This window comes from Vigna umbellata, chromosome 2, assembly GCF_029865625.1.
Source record: "Vigna umbellata cultivar VRB3 chromosome 2, Vumbellata_1.0, whole genome shotgun sequence".
NCBI classification, from domain to species: domain Eukaryota; kingdom Viridiplantae; phylum Streptophyta; class Magnoliopsida; order Fabales; family Fabaceae; genus Vigna; species Vigna umbellata.
Window position 1 is genome coordinate 43319048 of NC_142166.1, and position 21911 is coordinate 43340958.

General features: G+C 32.3%; 1 protein-coding gene across 2 annotated transcripts; it reads right to left on the reverse strand.

The window, feature by feature from the left end:
* Nucleotides 1-1415: 1415 nt before the first annotated feature.
* On the reverse strand, nucleotides 1416-7456 carry LOC124827234 (GATA transcription factor 24-like). Of its 2 annotated transcripts, none has more exons than XM_047300248.2 (10): nucleotides 6977-7456; nucleotides 5144-5230; nucleotides 4929-5062; nucleotides 4644-4754; nucleotides 4350-4461; nucleotides 3788-3850; nucleotides 2336-2404; nucleotides 2177-2251; nucleotides 1973-2056; nucleotides 1416-1792 (listed from the first exon to the last, which is right to left on the reverse strand). In XM_047300248.2, the coding sequence occupies exons 1-10, from the start codon at nucleotides 7229-7231 to the stop codon at nucleotides 1727-1729; spliced, it is 1056 nt and encodes a 351-aa protein (XP_047156204.1). In that variant the 5' UTR covers nucleotides 7232-7456; the 3' UTR covers nucleotides 1416-1726. The 2 variants fall into 2 exon arrangements, with proteins under 2 accessions (XP_047156204.1, XP_087963068.1); XM_088106942.1 differs by having other exon boundaries at nucleotides 7015-7226.
* Between the last annotated feature and the right edge of the window lie 14455 nt (nucleotides 7457-21911).

Genomic DNA, 21911 nt, shown 5'->3' on the forward strand with positions numbered 1-21911 from the left:
CAACATCCTGAGATGCATTATATGTTATTTTCTCAAAAAATAATTGTGAATAAAGTATAAAATTTTAATATAGACTTTTTATTTCTAAAATTCGCTGAAATTACAATTTACAACTCAACGGAAACCATGTACCGCAAGTTGCATTCCTTGAATTAGATGAACTTGAAGAACACAAGGAGGAGCCACGGCGTTGTCGCTTCACCCAAACGCCGCCATAGCTACCGTCTTTATAAACAACGAAAAAGAAAAATGGACAAAGAAGCGTCGATTTCAATCTTGATTTTGTTGGAGATTATAGAATAAAAGTCAATTCACCGTAAAGAAAAGGTTGCTCTTCCGATTGTGACTTGCAAATTGTGACCTTTGAAAAACTTTGTTGTGATTTCTTTTAAAATTTTGTTTTATGTTTGAAAATATGCTGCAGACAGAAAAGTGGGAATTTAACAGAAGAATTTCGAAACGCCATGAAATATGAATAAACGCAATATATCAACCAAAAAGCTTAAATATCTCGATAAAAAAAGAAAATAAGAAATCATAAATAAAGAAGTCATAAATATCGTTCACTTTCTATATAAAATGTTTTATAACAATATTAAATATTAGAAAAAAAATAAAACTGTTTTAAATATTTCCTTTGTTATCTAGTAAATGTTATCTTAAGTATTCTATGCACTAACTAAAAAAATAACTAGTAAATAGATAAAAAAAAACCATTTTACAAAATTAAATGTAACATTGTTAATTTATTTATAGTATTTTTGTCAAGTATAAATATTATTAGGGATACAAATGGAAAAAATAATTAATATACATTAAAAGTGACCTTTATTTTGAAATCTGTGTTCTCTTATTACAAAAGACAGAGATAATGGGAGGAAGAGAGTAATAGTTTTGTAAAAGTAGTTAAATATACTAGTTCTCCTGTAACACCTATAAGCCCTATAAATTCAGTTTCGGAACTTAACACATACTGTGGCAACAATTAGTTTTAAATAACTTAAGCAAGGGTTAATTGATTTGAAATTCTAACAACTTTATTTTAACATAACTATACATGGTATATATTATTAGATACGCAGATGACAGCAGTGGCAATATTGATAACATGTGTCTGGAAGAACATTGAGAAGACGATGATTAATATTTATTTTATATGTATATGTACATCTGGAACAAGTCTATCTGTGCTAATTATAACATTCAAATGGTCTCACCAAGAGTCGACATCACAAACCTAAACTTGCCTGAAGGTCCTAATTAGCACACCGCTGCGTTGACGTTCAAATACCCATTCTTGAGTGGCAGACCATATCACCGAAATTTCATCTCTAAAATCAGGGTTGCAGAGCTTTGATCTCAATGAAATTATTATAGTCATGAGCATGTAGAAAGCAATTTTATTAACACAGGCCTGACTAATGAATATTTTATTATATAAACACTGAAGGAAAATCACATTATAACATATACACAAACAATGTTTGGCACCTATACCAGCATCAATGTCACAGACTACCCAATGTTAGGCCGGAATAGCAGAGCTTCTTGACATTTGCTAATCCGTAATCATTTCAGTTTCCATTTCCGAGGGCTACAATTAGTCATAACCCCGAACTTCCTAATTATTTCTGGTATGTATCACTGCTTCTAGATCTCATCAACAATATACTACAGAGGGACCATTATATAAAACCCCCCAACGTAATGAATCACTTAGTACCTTCTAATCAAAGTTTCCTGGAATGTCAATGTCTGTATCTGAAGGATTAGAAAGTTCAACCAGAGGTTCCTGAAGATCAAAATGAACCTCATAAGAAGTTGCTACTGAAATGCATGTTATGAGTAATATAAAAAACTCGTGTATTTACAAATGTATAACTGGCTCCATTTTATAACTTTCATTGGTAAAGTGGGGCTCCATTTGAACTCAGATGAAGTCGCCCTTACAATTGTGTAGGGTTGTGAATACCTGTTCAGTGTCATTCCTTGAAGAATGAACAAGTCCTACTAATGGCGGAGCATTCGTAAAGTGGTCTGCAGTTTCAGGCAATTCCTGAGCAAGAAATCACCCCAATACCCATTAAGACATGCATCATAGGAATTCATTATATGCTTTCATTTTCTCAATACCTATATATATGTGTGTGTAATATAGAGAGATATTTAAAACTACCTCATCACTAGGGTTTACTGCATGACCACTAGAGCCATCACCTGTGTTGGACTTGGACGGATCTTCAGAACTACCCTGCATACCCCATGAAAAGTTTCATAAAAAGGAAAAAAAATGTGTACTGTCGAAAATGAATTTGCAATATGTAAAAGATTCTACTTGCTCATCATGGATGCCGGACAATTCTCTTTCAATAACAGAAGTAGGCTTGACATCAATAGGAATATCCTGAAAATTCCACGCACGTTGATGAGTAAACCACCAATGTACATATAGTAGAACTGCAATGCAACTGAAAGGAAGATATATGCACCGCAAAGACTTTCAGGTAAGGCTGTTGAAACGAATTACTGTCGTAAAACCAATCAAAACAACCTAATTCAAACTAATAAGTTGGTTTTTCACCCTTATTGGGGATTAGGTTGTTTTGAAACTATTGAAAAACAAAATGGATCTGCTTCTGGTTAGAAATAATTTTAACCCAAATATTCATATTCAGCTATACAGTGTTGAGTAATAAATCTTTTACAAAAAAAGCAAGGTCGCTTTTGGAAATTTTACAAATTTGAAATGTTTTGAATTTGAATTGTTGTACATTAAATTTTATATTCTTCAAATATTTTGTTCAGATAAATCACTTTAAATGTATTAAACTTAAATTTTTAATTTGGATAGGTAACTTAATTTCTAGTATGTGTAGAAAAATTAAAAATATTTAAATAACTGAAATTTCAGTATAAAATATTAACTAATTTTAAACATTTAATGACAAAAGCTAATATGTAATGGTATTTATTAATTAAAAATAAAAATATGACACTTTTGAAATAGATAAAAAAGAAGAGAGAAGGGAGAGGAGAGAAGATAGAGTGAAGAGAGGACAAATGAGAGAGATCGGAGAAAGGAAAAAGAGAGAAAAAGAAAGAGAATCAATGGAGAGCGGAGGAAAGAACGTAGAAGAGAGGGGACAGAAACAGAGGAGATAAGCGAATGAAAATACATAGATGTGAGATAAAAGACAAGTGTAACATTTCCAATTCTAACTATTTTAATAGAATTTAAATTCTATAATTTTTAAATAATTAAAATTAAAATAATTCCACATTTTAAAAATGTTCTTCAAAAAATTATCAGGCAAACAACATATTTCACTCAGCATTTTAAATTCTTTAAAATAATTACTAACTCCATCAAGATAAGGGAATTTATTATCATGTCAACTGTTTACACTATTGATTGGAATCAGAAATCTTTAACTGGTAAGTTTCATGAAGATACCTTATCCAATGGGGTTTTGACCGGGTGATCTTTGACTTTGTTACTAAGGGAGTGTGACTGAATCGTAATTTAGAGCATCTGTAACTTGACTAATGACTAAGATATTACGTTATCCTCCACCTACTTGTACCTTTTTTTTTTATCTCTAGTGAATTTAATTTTCCCATCACAAAATATTTACCAAGAAAAAACTTCGATATTTCACACCCAATAACAGATCCACGAGTGAAACATTTCATTTGGAACTGATAATTAAAAATATAAGTAAAATCGATCTCCTTTGCATTTACAATCAGAGAATAAATTGGAAGAAAATTAAGCTGTCTTACATACCAGATCACTTTGCTCAACAACAGAAAGATTTCTTCCTCCCTTGCTGAGATCTCTGAGTGTGCCCTGTCAGAGTTGAGAAGTGGATTCAGGGAAATGAAGATATTTGTAAAGTGCAAACAGTTAATGAAATTGATGATGCAGTTCATGAGAAGGAACAAAAGAGAATGCAAGGAAAGAGAAAAAAATACATATTCTGTCCAGCGGATGTCATGTGGTCAGAAACATGCCACTGAGGCAAAAGGCTATATTGACCATAAAGCTCCGGCTAGTTCTTATACCATTGGGACCGTAGTCCACAACATGAACAATAAAATGGTGCTATAGAAATCCAGAACAGTTTCCATATCATTATGGACAAAAATATTATAATCAGATTTTGATAATTCTACTTTAAACTTATATGGCCATTCTGAACACAAGAAGTTTGACATAACACGATAGTATCATTTCACCCATGTAGCTAGCTGACTTCATTTAGAGGAAAGCAATTTTGTCGTTGTACTTAAAATAAAGTACAGATGTTCAAGTTCACACCAAGCATTTGATCACAACCAAACTTAACCTTGTTTGCCCACATAAGGCCGCATGCATTACATAAAGTCCTTGGTCCAGCTGGCCCCCGACGCATTGCAGGAGTATTATTTTCAGTGACACCACAATGGTGACATCTGCGTCTAGAAGACATGAAAAAGCAAGGAGCGTGAATAATTAATGTTTACTAAAATGGAATAAAAATACACACGCAAAGAACCACAACACTGATAAAATAATATATATATATATATATATATATATATATATATATATATATGTGTGTGTGTGTGTGTGTGTAGGAAACTCAAGCTTTAAAACTCACACAGATTCAGAATGAGAAGTGCCATCTTGAGCAGAACTCCGGGCAGAATCCCAGTTAGATGAACCTGGGCTTTCTTTCAAGGATGCAAACTGCCCATTCTTCCTATGCATCCTAACAAGAGAGCAAAAGACAACAAAAACAGAACACAAAAAAATTATAAATATAAAAGAACACATTAAACTTCAGAAACAACCTGATATTATTATCACAACCAAGTCAATTTTCATTGGTAAAAAGGTCATCTCATAATTTAGGTGAAATGGGTGCAATTGAAATTTTATTTACCTCTGTGCCACCTCTTTTCTCACAGTATACCTAATTTTCTTGTCAAAACATCTTTCCTTTCGTTTCTCGCGGAATCTGACCAAGGATGCTATTCTTCGTGAAAGGTTCGAAAGCTTCGGAGTATCACCCATACCCTAGAGAATTTAGTAAAGTACTCAAATGAAAGCCTAAAATGATATCAAGCTGATCTCGTTAAGTAGATGTATATACATTACCCTGTTACTTTGATCAAATGGTAGTTCAACAGCAGGCACACCTGCGTGCACATCACGTCCTCCCAAAAGCAGCAAGACGGCTTGAACCTGCAATGTAAAATTTGGTTACCAAGCATTTCTCTTAGCCATTCTTTCGAAGAGTTGAACAGTACATTGGTTTAATTTAATTTAAATGCCGGTTTCGATCTCCCATCAATTGTTTGAAATGATCAGAAATTTGAACCAGTCTACAATAGTTAGCTTAACAATTACTATCAATTGTTTGATTAGCTCTAATATCAATTGACAAGCACCTATTTGGAGAATTCATCCTCAAAATCTAACAACTAAGAAGTGAGAACTAAATACTAAATTTTCCACCATATGAAACTTATGCACCCCATATACATTACTCAAGTTGCTATCATTAGTTGACTCGGAATACGGACACTACTTAGGCTTAAGACTCAAGAGGACTATTAGAAGTGGACTTTAAACCTAACTCAATCCTACAAAACCGGCTTGTTAGGTGAAGTTTGCACCTTACTTATATATTATAATTTGGTCTTATCTCTAGTCGATGTGGGACTTCCAACACACCCCCTTCACTCCGAGGTATAGACATCTCGTGCGTGATTGTAGAAATTGGGTGGTCCGATAACGACCCGATAACGGGTGGAATAGAAAAATAGAATGCCCATTTAGAACTCGCTAGGATAGGCTCTAAACCATGACTCTGATACCATATTAGAAGTGGACTTTAAACCTAACTCAACCCTACAAAACCGGCTTGTTAGGTGAGGTTTGCACCTCACTTATATATTATAATTTGGCCTTATCTCTAGTCGATGTTGGACTTCCAACAAGAACTATGAATAAAATATATTCTTTTATTGGTTAAAATTCATTTGAGACTCACTAAACACTTCACCGAACTCTAACTGGACACGCATCATTTAGTGAGATAAATGACCTCATCCCATAATATTTTAGAAGGGGGTTTAATTTATTTTATAAGGCCTCTGTGATATTATCTTAAAATTTCAAATCCTTAAAAGTATCCGAGATAGGAACTCAATTTATTTTGGTAATTACAGTTTATAACTCATTACATTCTACTTAAGAAAAATTGCAGTACTATATCGTTTGGCTGATGCAATTAAGTCTAGGTACAATGCAATACCCAAAATGGTGAAGCCTAAGCTAGAGGCTAAATTTATACCGTTCCCAATACTAAGCTTAAGCCTTTCCAAACTGCTTATTCTTCAATAGATTAATACTAACAGATTGTAAACAATCCAACTCTGCAGCACATTTCTAATTCACCCATGCTTTATAAATCTTTCTTTAATCATGACAAAAACCAAGACATAGCCCACACATCCTGCACCCCTTACAGCAAAATACATACCATTAATTACATAAAATTATACCGTTGATGGAATTTTACTTGATTCTGTGTCTACGGTTTCATTATCTCTGCTTTGAAAGAAATTCTATAGGAATATTGCCAATCCGAAAACCACTGAGCATGTAATTTTATTTAACCTTTGTGTTATTTACTTTTTCTTTACAATCCTAACATTTACCAAAACTCCCCGCCCCTCAATTTGTTAAATTTACCAAAAAACCTACATGACCCAAACCAATCGCAATGAATTGTGTCAATAAAACGACGAACCATAGCATAATAAAAAAAAAGCTTTGAAGCTTGAGAACATTCCAAGAAATTAATATATATATATATATATATATATATATATATATATATGTATATATGTATATGTATATATGTATGTATATGTATATGTATATATGTATGTATATGTATATTATTTATATAAATAGAATCACCTTCTGAGGAGTGACTGCGGGAAAGACATAAACCTCACCCTCGAAAGAAAGAGTGAGCTCGCTAGTTCTGGAAGGCATAGCAGGCAGCGGTTCTTGGTAGGCACTGGCAGCATTAGCAACGACGTTCAGTGAAGTAACATGCGCATCCTCCAACTCATCCATAGCATCATCATCAGCGGCGTCACTGTCACCGTCGTCGCCGACGGGTATCGCAGGGTGCTGGAACTGCAGAGGCTGCGGATTGAGTGACGCCATCGATTCCCCCACGTGTCGGACAGCAGAAACCCTAATTTGTGAAGCGGTGGAGCATGGTTTACGTGAGGGAAATTGAGTTAGGAAGGACAGAAAAATGGAGAGAGCAAAGATCTGGAGAGAGAGAGAGAGGAGAAGAAAGGGCGTGTTTGGTGAAAGGCACGCACTGAAAAGGAGAGTGAAATTTGGTTTGACGGCGTCAGCGTGTGTGGTGTTGTTGTTATTGTTTGTTGAAGAGAGTAAGTATATAAGAAAAGATGAAATGAAAGTTGTAGTTAGTTATCCGTTGTGGGAAGGCGTACGGTTGTAGGGTGTAGGTACTTCTTCTCGAGTTAACGGTTCGCAGAGCAGTGTAGCTCCCATCTCACGTCACCTCTACTCATTCATAGACAATAGGTTAGGCACTTAATAATTGCTCAAATAATACGCCAAAATAAGTTAGTTACACATTTATTAACAAGTAACATTTTTTAAGCTTTATTTTTGTTCATATGTTAAATTTTAAGAAAATTATCTAAAAGAAAAAGACTTGTTAATTTTTTCATATTAAATTTATTAACTATACCTTGACAAAAATCTGTGTTTGAGATTCCAAAATAAGGCATTAAAAGAGTGTAGAATGTTGTGATTTTTTTAGCAGTGAATATGAGTGATGATGTAACGTGAGATGGTGTGGTCTGAGCATTATTGGAAGTGGGAAACAACCATTTATAGATAGTTCGTGGAATCAATATTATGATGTTGGATCGGAATCTGCTTTGTGGTTCGTTGGTCTCTTCGATTCTCTTCGCGTCATTTTCTTCATTCAAAAACATACATATGTATAAACCTTTTTTATATGTAAAGATTTATTGAATGTAAAAATATCATTATTCTTACTTCTGATATGATTTTTGCATATGTGAAACACACCACGCCCTACCACCACCTAACATCTTAGGATATTATTTTTGTACATCCGAAGATGTAATCATATAGAATGTAGAAACATAGGAACATGCTAATAAGAAAATTAAGAGATCATTATATCCATAAACGAACTTTTTCCCAACAAAAAATAGTGTATTTTATTCTATTAATAGTGTGCATCACTTTACCAAGCATTTTGTCGGTATAATGTAGAAAGTAAAGCATTTTGAGTGTTTCATCCTACACCTCCAACATCTCATCCTGCACCTCCAAAAATTCCATTTTTAACCTTCTGACATATGCACCTCCAACTTTTCAAAAATTTTATTTTTTAATAAATATATTTTTATTTGCTTCTCTCTCTTATTAAACACACTTTAATAAATACATTTTTATTTTTTTCTCTTTCTTATTAAAGTTCCTCTACACCATTTTAATAATAATATAATTTAATTTAAAATTTAAATATTATTTAATATAATTTTATATTTTAATAATTATTAAAATATGATTTATATCATAATAATAGTTATATTAAATATATAAAAATCAAATAACTAAAATAAAAATAATAATGATAAAAATAAAAAATAAAATAATAATAACAATAATATAATATTTGCTTTAATATATTCAAATATATTAAATTATATTAAAATATTACAATAAATTAAAGAGTTATTAAATTTTAAACAAAAACAAAATTTTTAAAAACTAATTTATTGGATAGTTTTTTATTTAAAATATAATATATATTTTTATAATAGTTTTATTAAAATTACTAAAAGTAATAATAATAAAAATAATAATAATAATAATAATATTTAAAATGATATTTAATATATTTAAATATGTTAAATTATATTAAATTATTAAATTAAATTAAATAATTATTAAAATTAAATAAAAAACAAAATTTTGAAAACTTCGGATACCCATATCCGATTCATATGTTATCGGATTTCTATATCCGATTAACAAATTTTAAATTTATTTTCTATTTAAACTTTAATAATTATTTAATTAAATTAACATTTTAATATAATATAATATATTTAAATATCTTTTATGTGATTTTTAATACTATTTTTATTTTCATTATTATTAACTTTATTTTAGTTATTTTATTTTACTTTTTTAATAAAATTATTATAAAATATAAATAATATTTTAATAATATTAAGTTAGAAAAATATAATAAATAATATTATTATTTTTAATTAAATTAAATATTTAGTAAATTTTAAAAAAAACTATTAACATATTTTACGGTATCCAATAAATAAGTTTTTGAAAATTTTTGTTTTTATTCAAAATTTAATAACTGTTTAATTTATTGTAATATTTTAATATAATTTAATATATTTGAATATATTAAAGCAAATTTTATATTATTGTTATTATTATTTTATTTTTTATTTTTATCATTATTACTTTTATTTTAGTTATTTGATTTTTATATATTTAATATAACTATTATTATGATATAAATCATATTTTAATAATTATTAAAATATAAAATTATATTAAATAATATTTAAATTTTAAATTAAATTAGATTATTATTAAAATGGTGCAGAAGAACTTTAATAAGAAAGAGAAAAAAATAAAAATGTATTTATTAAAGTGTGTTTAATAAGAGAGAGAAGAAAATAAAAATATATTTATTAAAAAATAAAATTTTTGAAAAGTTGGAGGTGCATATGTCAGAAGGTTAAAAATGGAATTTTTGGAGGTGCAGGATGAGATGTTGGAGGTGTAGGATGAAACACTCAAGCATTTTTTGTTTGGACTTTGGACAATCCAGCAGAGAAAGTGCAAACTCTCTTTACAAAATCTTTCTATTAGTTTGAAAAAGACACTACATGTTTAAGTCTCATGTAGTGAATGCATCTATGTATAAGTTTCCTAATAAAAGTACTTTTAAATAAATAAAATATGTTACTAATTTAAGTTTTCTTTTTTGGACGCAAGTTTACAGCAGAAAATAAGTTCAAAGTTTTTCTTAAAAGCTTTTTAATTCTTTATACTGAAGACTGTACTAATGTTTTTGGGTCCTCTGTGTATCGTTAAATTACCCATTTAAATGCATGATTTAAACCAATAAATGCATCAATAGGTTGATTACTATCATTGTCTATTTATAGAATTTCATACTAACCTATAATTGTTTAATTTATTGGTATATATGAAAAATAATATAATATATACCTTTGAAATATTAGTTCTTTTGATTATATATCATTGCTATATATTATTTTATTATAATTAATCACACAGATAATTAAAATAATACATGGTAATTGAAAGAATTAAAATAATTTATGGTAATTATTTCATACATAATTAACTTGTGTTAATTGGCAAATTTATAAATGAAGACTTAATTTATTACTATGTTCATTTTAATTTTTCTTTTTCCTTCAAGAAATATAACTATTTATGGATAGATAGATTAATTTCGCAAACCTTGCACCGGGTACACTCATTTTTTTTTTCTGAAAGAAAAATATAAGACCATAAGAAAATTTGAAGCCTTTATGAAATTTTCGGGCTTAATATATTTAATTGATTTGAGCCTAAAAAATGAAAGAAAAAAGAACATATATTTTTCAGTAAGTTTTTCAATAAGGAAGGAATATGAACTATTTTACGCCTTCCCCTGTTATGCACTGCCACACATTAACATAATAATGACTACAAAATAGATGCAGTGACGACTTGAATTATAATAACTTAGGTCAACGTTAACAAAAGTATTCAAAAGTGAAGGCCTAATCATTTACTTTTAAAAGTAATTAGATTAAAAAATTAATATTTGAAACCAAAATTTGATATATTTACAAGGTTAAAAATATACTTAATGATTATGATAGGTATATGACCATGTGAGTTGGATCACTACTAGTCTACTAGTAGAACTCAAAAGTATTTGAATAAAAAATACATTCAATGATAGTTTTTTTTTTCACGTTGTTATTAATAATAATTTAATACTTTTAAAATTATAAAAATAATTCCTGATTGGTTCACATTATAATTAAGACTTCTGCACTCATAAAACATCTATGTTAAATTCAAATTATTTACCATCCAAATTTAAAAATTAGAGACTAAAGTCAAGTTCTAAAATATTTATAACAAATAAAACTTGTTTAAGTTTTAAAAAACTGATAAAAATATAATATATCTTCACTTTGAACCAACCGGTGTTTAATCCCAAAAAAATTCATCACATGTCGCAATTAAACTTTTAGCTTTTATTTCAGACTAATTTTAGAAGGAAAAATAATACACATATACCTTCATTTTATATATTTTTTAAAACACTTACTTTTTTCTCTTTCCTATAACTTTTGTTCTCACTGATGTACTACAAATGTTAGATCAATATTTTAATTTTCATGAATTATTTTTCTCTTAAAAGTCCTTATAATTTTAGTCCTTACTAATGAAAAAGTTTAAGCCACATAATCATGTACATCAAAAGAAACAAATCAGAAAGCAAAAGTAATTTTGAGTTGTTTGAAATTCATAAACCATAATGACTGAATGAAATTACAAAATCGTAATTAAATTAGTGAACATATGATACACTTAGACTTTTCATTTAATTTAGTTTTAATAGACTCAAGCAGGAATATGATCCTGAAACATTCAACGTCAAATTATTTATTAAAGGACCCGATAAGTTCACAACGCAAATTTGATAATATTTGGACAATGACAAGTGTCAGCATTGTATTGGGTCATTTTGAATATTTTTTTTTAAGAAATCTGATTTTGAAAAAGGGATCAAGATTCCAGATCTCATTATTCCAAAAGCACCCATCTTCGTTCAACATTCTCTCTCCTCTCTCAATTTTAGGATTTTCATGAGTTTCATTTGAACTTCTCTCTCTCCATTTTGTGCATTTCTCTCTTGACGTTCAACAATCTCTCTCGACGCTCAGCAATCTCCGTCGTCGCTGGCCCCATTCAAAGTCTCTCTTTCTCTGTCGAGTTTGTGATTTCGACGATCTATGTTCACTGATCTTTGTCGTTGGTTTCTTCAAAGTGTCTCCTTCGGTGTCGATTGTGTCGAAGTTCTGAGCTTTTTTTGTGCAATGGGTTCGTTCGCTGACATAGGTTCTCTGAACAAGGTATGTACTTTTTTCCTTTTCCGTATTCGTATTTTGGGGTTGGGCTTTTGCTTTTGGCTTTTGTTGATCATTTTGGAAGTTTTTGTTGGTTATTTGTAACCAAAAAATATTATTTTTTTCTGCAGTTTGTTCGTCATTCATTGAGAGGTGAGGTCCTACACCATTGACATAGGACAAATGCACTTGTAATCGATTACTGGGACCATGTAATCGCTTACCAGGGAAAAATTCCCCTTTTGTACTGAAAGTTGACAAGAACTACCCAAGCCTGACTTAAGCACTCCCCAGGGTTATTTTGGAGTCCTTTTGACTGTGTTTTGAAGGTTTTATGGATGGATCATTACTGGAATACTTCAAGTTGGAATACTTCAATATTAAACAAATAAAAAAGGAATAATGAAGGGTATTGAGTAATGAAAAATTATGACAATATTAAAAACCACATACATTAATAGGAAAATTTAACAACAGTTCATCAAACCACAAGTTTTGAAATTAAAAAGTACATAACAGTATTAAAAAACGTACATAACAGTTCATCATACATTGGTGCAGTAAACAACTCATGACCATTAAACTCACTCAGCCATCTAAAATAACAAACATGAAACAATACCTTGAAATGAAACTCATTTATGAAGCTTAGAAAAACGTATTTTGGGGAAATTAATTTCACCTAGTACAGTGGTCTAAATATTCGGAGTTAGTAGTCATTCGAAAGCTCTTTGAGTCTAGATTTCAACAAAACAAGAATCAAGTCATTTGAAGTTCGGTAGAGAAAGTTAAGAACAAAACAAGTAACAAAGGTCAGAAAAACAGAGTTGGGGAGTGTTGTTCATCCAGGGGTCTTGTAATCGATTACCAGAGGAAAAATGGTCATTTGTACAGAAACTTCAACTGTACTCCCCTGCTAGATGAACACTACTCCCCATGCTCTATTTTTGTTGAATTTTTCATTTTTTGAGATGGGTGAGTGATTTCAATGTTATTGGATGTGCTCCCTGCACCAATAATGAGGTTAGGTCATTTATTTCTTAAAAAAAAGTCCATTTAGGTGGTTTTCTCCAACTGAGGTGAGGTGCATGACCATTGTTGTAACACCCCTTCTCGGAGTCACGTAGTAAAATTTTTCATTTTATTAATTAAGAAATATGTCATCTAATGTTGTTATAATGCACAAATTTTAAAAGGCATTTTCAATAAATAATAGATTTGTCAACAAGAGGGAAAAATATACGTATAAGATAACATGCTGTCAACTTTGACCTTTGCTGACTATTTTAATCATAACTTTTTCCACAGACCTCCAAATGATATGATTTTTTTTTATTAGAAAGTAGACTCAAAACTCTTTCCAATGACTACTAATTTATAATTTTTGGACATCTGAGTAGGTGCAGTTAGTTCCTTAAAGTTAACGTTTTATATATTTCTACCACCTCTGACCTTTGCTGATTGTTTTTCTCATAACTTTATCCATTGAACTCCAAATGAGTTAATTCTTGTTTTGTTGGAATGTAGACTCAAAGATTTAAATGATTACTAACTCATAATTTTTAGACCACTTTAGTAGATGCAGTTAATTTCCCCAAAACAACGTTTTTCTAAGCTTCCTAAATGAGTTTACTTTCACGTTATTATCTCATGTTTCTTATATTATTCTAATTTATTTTATTTCTTTATAAAATTCCAATAATTCAAGGTAAATAGTAGTATAATTAAGGTGTAATGTGATTCTACTAGCACAAGCCAAACACTTATATGACTTCACCTACCTTGGTTTAAACACCTATATGAACTACTTTGTCCACAATTGAGTGGGGTAAATTGTGTTTTGATGCAGTTGACACCATCAATGATTAGCAAAATGAGACATCCATGCAAAAACTGGAAAAAATCACCCATAAGGACTAAAAATAACACTGGGGAGTAGTGTTCATCTAGTTGGGGAGTACAATTGAAGTTTTTGCACAAATGACCCTTTTTCCTCTGGTAATCGATTACAGGGGTCTTGTAATCGATTACCAGAGGAAAAAGGGTCATTTGTACAAAAACTTCAATTGTACTCCCCAACTAGATGAACACTATTCCCAATGGTGGTTATTGCTCTTGTTTGTGACTTTTTTGCATTTCTTGTGAATGGGTGACTGAGTTCCATGTGAATGGATGTGTTCCCTACACCAATGAACACATTAGGCCATTGAATATATGGAGAAAATGTGATGGATCTCATCTAGCTTATATGAAAGCACATAAACGATCTTTTTTTTCAACAATTCAATAATCTAACGTGTCCATTGGTGCAATAAAAACTGCTCATGACCATGAAACTCACTCATCCATATGAAAAATTGGAATAAAGAACCCAATTGAATGATGAGGGAACTCCCTCTTCCAAGGAAAAAATATGACAAAGCTTTGGAGAAATGGTGCACAGAAAGCTACTCGTAATCGATTACACACGCACAGTGCTCGGTCTTCTACTAGCTACTCGTAATCGATTACACACGCACATAATTGCCTATTCCTCTTCCTCACAACACCACTTGGATGCAATCATAAGCAACCAATTTTGTGGACACCCTAAGTCCTTTCAACCACTATTAAGTACATCCACACATCCTTGGTCATAAAAATCAACCAACCAAGTGAAGATCTTGCAATAAATTTCACCAAATTAGGTCCAACCCCTCAATGGGGAGCTCTTCTTCCACAACAAGGGAGTGGCGCTACACTTTCGGTACAAATTCGTGATTTTCCACTGGTAAGCGATTACAGACTACTCGTAATCGATTACACACGCACATAACTGGGAACAATTGTCTTCCAAAAACAGGACTTCCAAGCAATTAACAACAACCAATTTAGTATACCTATTATTTCAGTCCAACTCCTCATCAGTACAGGGACACATCAGTTTTGACCCAACAAGTTAATGATTAAACTCACTCAACCAAAAACACAGACAAAGAAAATGAATATGAAGAATAATTAATCAAGAATAGTTTAGCTGTATTCATTTGCTATAATTCTATAAAAAAATTTAATAGTATAATTCTGTACAATGTCTATTCATTTGCTATAAAATAAGAATCTAAACCAAGAACGCATTTCTAATGCTATAGTAATCCAAAATGTTGCAGCGTTTGAAATCTTCGGACGTTGTCCTCGTTTAGGATCCAGTCACATATATACTTCTTCCTAAACGCAGCCAAGTCCTCCTGAAATGAACATTTTGGAATTTAGAAACAATATGAAGACAACAATAATGTAACATTTACAAATTCATAATTTTACCTACATTTGTATAATAAGGCACATGCACTAAGAACTTGGAGAAATTAAAGTGAGGGAAGAGAAGTTAAGTCATGAACTACTTAAGGGAACAACTAGACTCTACATTTTTTTCGTTAATGACACATTATTTGAAGAGAAAGTCTATGAGCTAGCCTATGCATGTGAAGATCTTGAACCTAAAAGCAACTTTAAAGACATGGAAAGTGAAATATTCATAGAAAGAGTTTGCAAGTTGGAAGGGGAAAATGGGTAACCACATCCATTGCACCATACATAGTACAAAGAAAGGAAGAAACCATTGACAAACCAAAAAACCACAGGAACAAAGCGCGATACAGTATGCAAATAAACAATACCTTTGGATAAAAGACGAAAATCATTGCTTTTACAAAGTGACCACCGCACTCAACCGACGAAGGACTAACGACGACGGTGAAAAAATGAAACCTTTCGACAAATGATGCCAACGGTGGACCCAAGCGAGGCTTCCTCCCAGCACTTCAATGGCGGACCGACACACACGACTTCGTCCAGATAGAACGATGGACCCAAGAACGATTTTCACAGCGGTGGACAAAGAGCACTTCGTTGGTGGAGCGAGAGTTTCGAATGGAGAACGAAAAATTGGTGAGAGAGTTTCGTAGGGATGAATTTCACTTTGTGAAAGGCGCCAACAGGTTTCAACATTTTTCTTTCCAAAAACACCCTAAAAAACAAAATTAAACTTTTTAAAAAAATCATTTAAAACAACAAATGATAGAACAACACGTGTTGTTATCAAATTGTTGTCAAATTTGAGTTGTTGAAGAAACGTTTTCCTTTATTAAACCAAAACCATTCATATACTCTTTTCAATATTCATGTTACTTTTAATAAATTTCAACTAATACAACGCTACAAAGCAATAATAGGAAAAAATGTTGCTAACATTCAATCTTATTTAGTTAACCCAGGCATTTGTAAAATTATGCTATGAATGTATGTAAAAAGTTACATCAGTTAACCTTCATGTCTTCTACCACTTACTAATCTATAAAAATAATAAATATTTCACTTATTTCAAGACAAATAATATGTCCATATCAGCTTTCTCCCAACGTCCATGGTGAAATGTAATGTATTTTTCTAGGCTTTTTAGGAGTAATTTGTTTTTCCTTTGTATGTTGAACTACTATTCCTTATAAACATATAGTACAATTTATTGAGGTTAAAGAAACACTAATGATAAAATTTTAGTTTCTCTCCCAACTCTTTAAGTTGATATCCAGAGCCAACCGCTTGGGCTTTCAATTCGTGTTGTCATTCATTGTGACTGTTGCCACCGCCATTGTCTGTTGTTGTCATCGCCGTTGTCGCAACTTTTTTTCCAGCAAAGTCAAGAGTTACGTGCGCCTCGAGGAACGCGACCTATCCTGGTGGTTGCTGTTTCATTCTCCTCCCGACATGTCGTCACACTTCGCTTCTTTCCAATTAGCCTCGGGCATGTGGGCTTCACACGCCACCTTCCCCGTGCCAAAACATCACCGTGCCACTACCGATCGTTTTGCCTCAAGCTCCTAAGTTTGTTATGGTCCCTGTTTTTCTATTTCGTTGACAATAGCTTAGATCTAGGGTTTCTACTCTCAAAATCAGATTTTCCCTCTTCTATTAGGCCTTAAAATGGCTTCTGGTTTTGGAACACCTTCTCTATCTGCTACTCCTACCATTACTTCTCCAAAACTCAGTTAGAAAAACTATCTATCTTGGTCTTCTTCTGTGGAATTATGGTTTCTTGGTCAAGGATACCATAATCATCTTGAACAAGATATTTTCACTATACCTGATGAAGAAAAATCTCAGTGGCAAAAGCTTAATTTTCAATTATGTGCTGTCTTATGTCAATCTGTCAAACAAGAAGTCTTAAAAATTTTGAGACCTTACAAAACGTGCTCCTCTTTTTTGGAAAAGAGCACAAGATATCTTTGTTAATGATGTGCAACATCTCTTTGATGCAACTCAAAGAGTAACTTCCCTCAAACAAGTTAATCATGATATGATCGCTCACATAGGAAAGGCTAGTGCTACTGTAGAGGAATTGAAGAATTTATTTGTGGTTGATTCTTTAGAAGGCATAAATAAGAAACATGGTCCTAATTCTAAAAAGTCTACACTCATATTTTGATCATGTTCGTGATCAAATGTTAGCTAGTCATCAAGTCCTATCAATGGATAACCTAGTTATTTGACTTCTTCGGATACCTACATTAGTTAAAGACGAAAATTCAATTCATGGTATTGAAACATCAACTATGGTAGCACCATAAGGAAGAGGAGGAGGCATAAACAAACGAGGAGGATGTGGTGGTCGCAATATGCATTCTTAATGCATATATTGTAAGAAAATAGGCCATAGTCGGGAGAAATGTTATGCCTTACATGGATATCCAGGAAAAGATGCTCATGTTTCTAAATATGATGATCTAGAATCCAAAATTTCAAATGAAGAGTATCAAGAATTTTTGAGGTAAGTATGGAAAATCTTTTAATCCTGGCCAATCCTCCTCCATGTCCAATGTGTCAATTCTGCAGATCTCAATATATGGAAGGTCATAGTCCATGGATCCTTGACTCAGGTACCTCAAACCATATATCTAGTAACGTTCCTTCATTTTCTTCCATGTCCTCTCCAAAAATCCATTATTTCATTATTGTTGCCAATGGATCTAAAGTGGCATCTCACGAATTGGCAAAGTTTCCTTATCTCTTTCATTAAATTTAAATTATGTTTTGTATGTTCCATATTGTCCTTATAATCTAATCTCCTTAAGTCAATTGACTCGTTCCTTAAATTATTTTGTACCTTTCCTGCTAATTCCTTTATTATACAAGAAAATGGTATTGTTGGAGAAAGACATGAGTCTCAAGGACTTTATTTCTTAAAAGCCAGCTCTTCAGTTTCCTATTTTACAACTTCTTCCCCAAAACTTTTGTATGATTGTGGGTCATCCAAGTTTGTCCAAGTTGAAGATGATGGTTTCAAGTCTCAAGAACATTTAAGTCTTAGATTGTGAGTCTTGTTAGTTAGGAAAACATGTTAGATCTTTCTATCCTAAAAGGTTTGAGACACGATGTAATTTTCCTTTCTCAACTATTCACTCTGATATTTGGGGACCAAGTTGTGTTACTTTGATTGATTTTAATTATTTTGTAACATTCACTAATGAATTCTCTCGATGTACTTGGGTTTATTTAATGAAAGAGATATATGAACTTTTGTCCATATTTATGTCTTTTTTAATGAAATTAAGAACCATTTTGGGAAGACAATTAAAATCCTTTGTAGTGATAATGCTAAGGAATATTTTTTTGCAGCGTTTTCTTCATTCTTATCTTCCCAAGGAATTTTACATCAGTCAACATGTCCTCACACTCCACAACAAAATAGTATTGCAGAGAGAAAGAATAAACATCTCATTGAAATTGCATGTTCCCTAATGTTGAATACTAATATTCCTGCGTATCATTAGGGCGATGTCGTCCTCACTTCTTGTTTTCTAATCAATAGGATGACTTCTTCCTCTCTTGAGAAAATAATTCTTCACTATGTCCTTTTTCAAACAGTACTCTATACCATGTCTACCCACATATATTTGGGTTTACGTGTTTTGTCCATAGTGTTTCTCTAGGTCTTGATAAATTCTCTGCAAAAGCTATTAAGTGTGTTTTCTTGGGATAATGTTGCCTTCAGAAAGGGTATAAATGTTATTCTTCCTCCACCAAGAGATATTATATGTCTATGTCACATTCTTTGAGGATACACCTTTTTTCTTGTCCTCCATGGAAGATCATTCATCTGTTCAATAAATGTTTCCTTTACCATCATGTGATCCTTGGTTATTCCTGCTTTTGTACCTCAAACTCAAAATGCGAATAACATTGTTCCTCCACCTTTTCTCACATATCAGCGTTTGTCAACAATCTCAAACTCAGAACACTGAAGATCCTCAAGACTTAGATACTCCACCATCAGATCCGTAGACCATAGATCCTTCATCCTCCTCGTCTTCTCTTGATTCAGATGATAATTTGCCCTTCGAAAAGGCATTTTCTCTACTCGTAATCCATATCCTGTTTATAATTTTTAAAGATATCATCGTTTGTCTCCTCCTTATTTCTCTTTTGTTTCCTCCTTATCCTCCCTTAAGGTTCCTATTAATATTCATGAAGCACTTGATCATCTTGGATGGTGACAAACCATGGTTGATGAAATGCAGACACTTGAACACAATGACACTTGGGACCTTGTCCATCTTCCTTCTAGTAAGAAGCATGTTGGTTGTAGCTAGGTCTATGCTATTAAAGTTGGTCCTACTAGTGAAATTGATTGTCTTAAAACTCGTCTAGTAGCCAAGACATATACTCAAGTTTATGACCCTAACTTTTTCTCCTATGGCTAAAACCAGTACGATTCATATTTTGCTTGCTATGACTGTTGATGAATCGACAAGTGTACCGAATCGCACAAGTAATATAAAATGGTAAGACCAAGTATCGTATCCCAAAGGACTCTCGACACTAGACAATCGTGTGATAACTCGATTAATTAAGACTTAAAGAAAACGAGATCATTGGTTTCAGATGCAAAGACAGAAAATTAAATATGAATGCAGTTTGATCAATAGTAGAATAACACAGTGATGAACGAATGTTGTTTTTAACATGAGATGAGTATGTTGTTGGGGTTAGATTTCACCAAGTTCCCTCTCATGTATGTAAGAATTCTTCTTTATGCATTAATGTTAACGTTACTCACTAAATCACTTAAACCCGATCCCTCGGCGAAATAAGCTTGTTCTTAATCACCAGTTCATGCAAATCCTAGCATTCTTAGTAATTAAATGTGAAGATTAAGAGCTTTAAGACGACCAAGACTCATACCCTCATCCTTGAGAAATATTACTCTTGGGAGTAATTCAACAAGAACCTGAATTGTAAGGAACCTCCCGACACTCATGCAATTCATACATCATGCTATGAATGAGTTAAACAAAACATGTAATAAACACAGATGAATTACTCTAACAATTAATGAAAAAACATATGTTATTAAGAATCAATTCAAATACATGAGAGTTCACAAGGTTACATCATCCCCCAACAACAAATAGAGTTTAGTTCACCATAGACATGGTGAAACTAGATGAATAATGAAGAAGAATGAGATAGAAAAACCTAAAAGTAGAAGATGGAAGCTCCCGCATCCAAATTCGCCTCCAGAGGGTGAAAGAGTGTGTTGTTGCCCTCTTCCAGCCAAAGATACAAAACCTAGGACGTTTGGGTCCTTTAAATAGAGAGAAGACAGAACAGAAACAAGGCCCAGGCCCGTGTCACTGGCATTCAAGCGCCCCACTTACGGCGCCTGAGCGGTGAGCGATGGTTCCCTACGCTTAAGCCTCCAAAAGGGGCGTCCGGGCGATGAGCGGCACTCTTCCGCGCTCAAGCCTCCAAAAAGGGCACCCAAGCTTCGAGCACTCCTTCCTTCTGGTGCTTTTCTAGGCCTTTCTAAGCTCCATCTCCATGACACTTCATCTCTGCTTTCCATATTATCTCATTTCCTGTCAAAACAAGACAAATTAGGCATAAAACCATCAAATTCAACCTCAACTCTTATTCACACAACTTAACAAAAAAACATGATTCCAAGCAAGTTTCTAAGAAGAAAAGGATGCATTAGTGTCAAAATTACATCACAGATAACAGTATTTTCAACTGTTATCAATGATTGTCATTCGTTAGTGGCCACTTCACCAGTTGGACATTTTTATGCATTTCTTCATGGCGATCTAGAAGAGAAGATATACATGGAGTAATATCCTCGATTCGTTGCTTAAGAGAAGTCTAGGTTAGTTTGTAAGTTACGTTATTCCCTCTATGGCTTGAAGCAATCACCTCGAGCTTGGTTTGGTAAATTTAGTTGGGTTATGCAAAATTTTGGACTAAAACGATGTGATACAAATCATTTAGTGTTTTATGCTTATTCTTCTTCAGACAAATGTGTTTATCTCATGGTGTATGTTGGTGATATTATTATTACAGGGAATGACGTCACTAGAATTACTCAATTAAAAAATCATTTGTTCACCCACTTTCAAACTAAAGATTTGGGTCGTCTAAACATGGTATTGAAAAGAATGTGTATCATTTCACAAACGAAATATACTCTTGATATTTTAGAAGAAACATGCCCGACAAATTGCAAGCCCATTAATAGTTTTATGGACTCAAATCAAAAGTTAATGAGAGATCAAGGTAAATATTTTTCATACCCAGAGAAATATAGAAGGTTGGTTAGAAAA

Bases quoted from the DNA above. Each gene is read 5' to 3' on its own strand.
- LOC124827234 (XM_047300248.2), bottom strand. From the start codon at position 7,231: ATGGCGTCACTCAATCCGCAGCCTCTGCAGTTCCAGCACCCTGCGATA. The intron at 4,462-4,643 runs GTGAGTTTTAAA...CATGTCTTCTAG, and splicing joins ACTTCTCATTCTGAATCTGT to ACGCAGATGTCACCATTGTG. The intron at 2,057-2,176 runs GTAGTTTTAAAT...TTTCTTGCTCAG, and splicing joins CAGTAAACCCTAGTGATGAG to GAATTGCCTGAAACTGCAGA.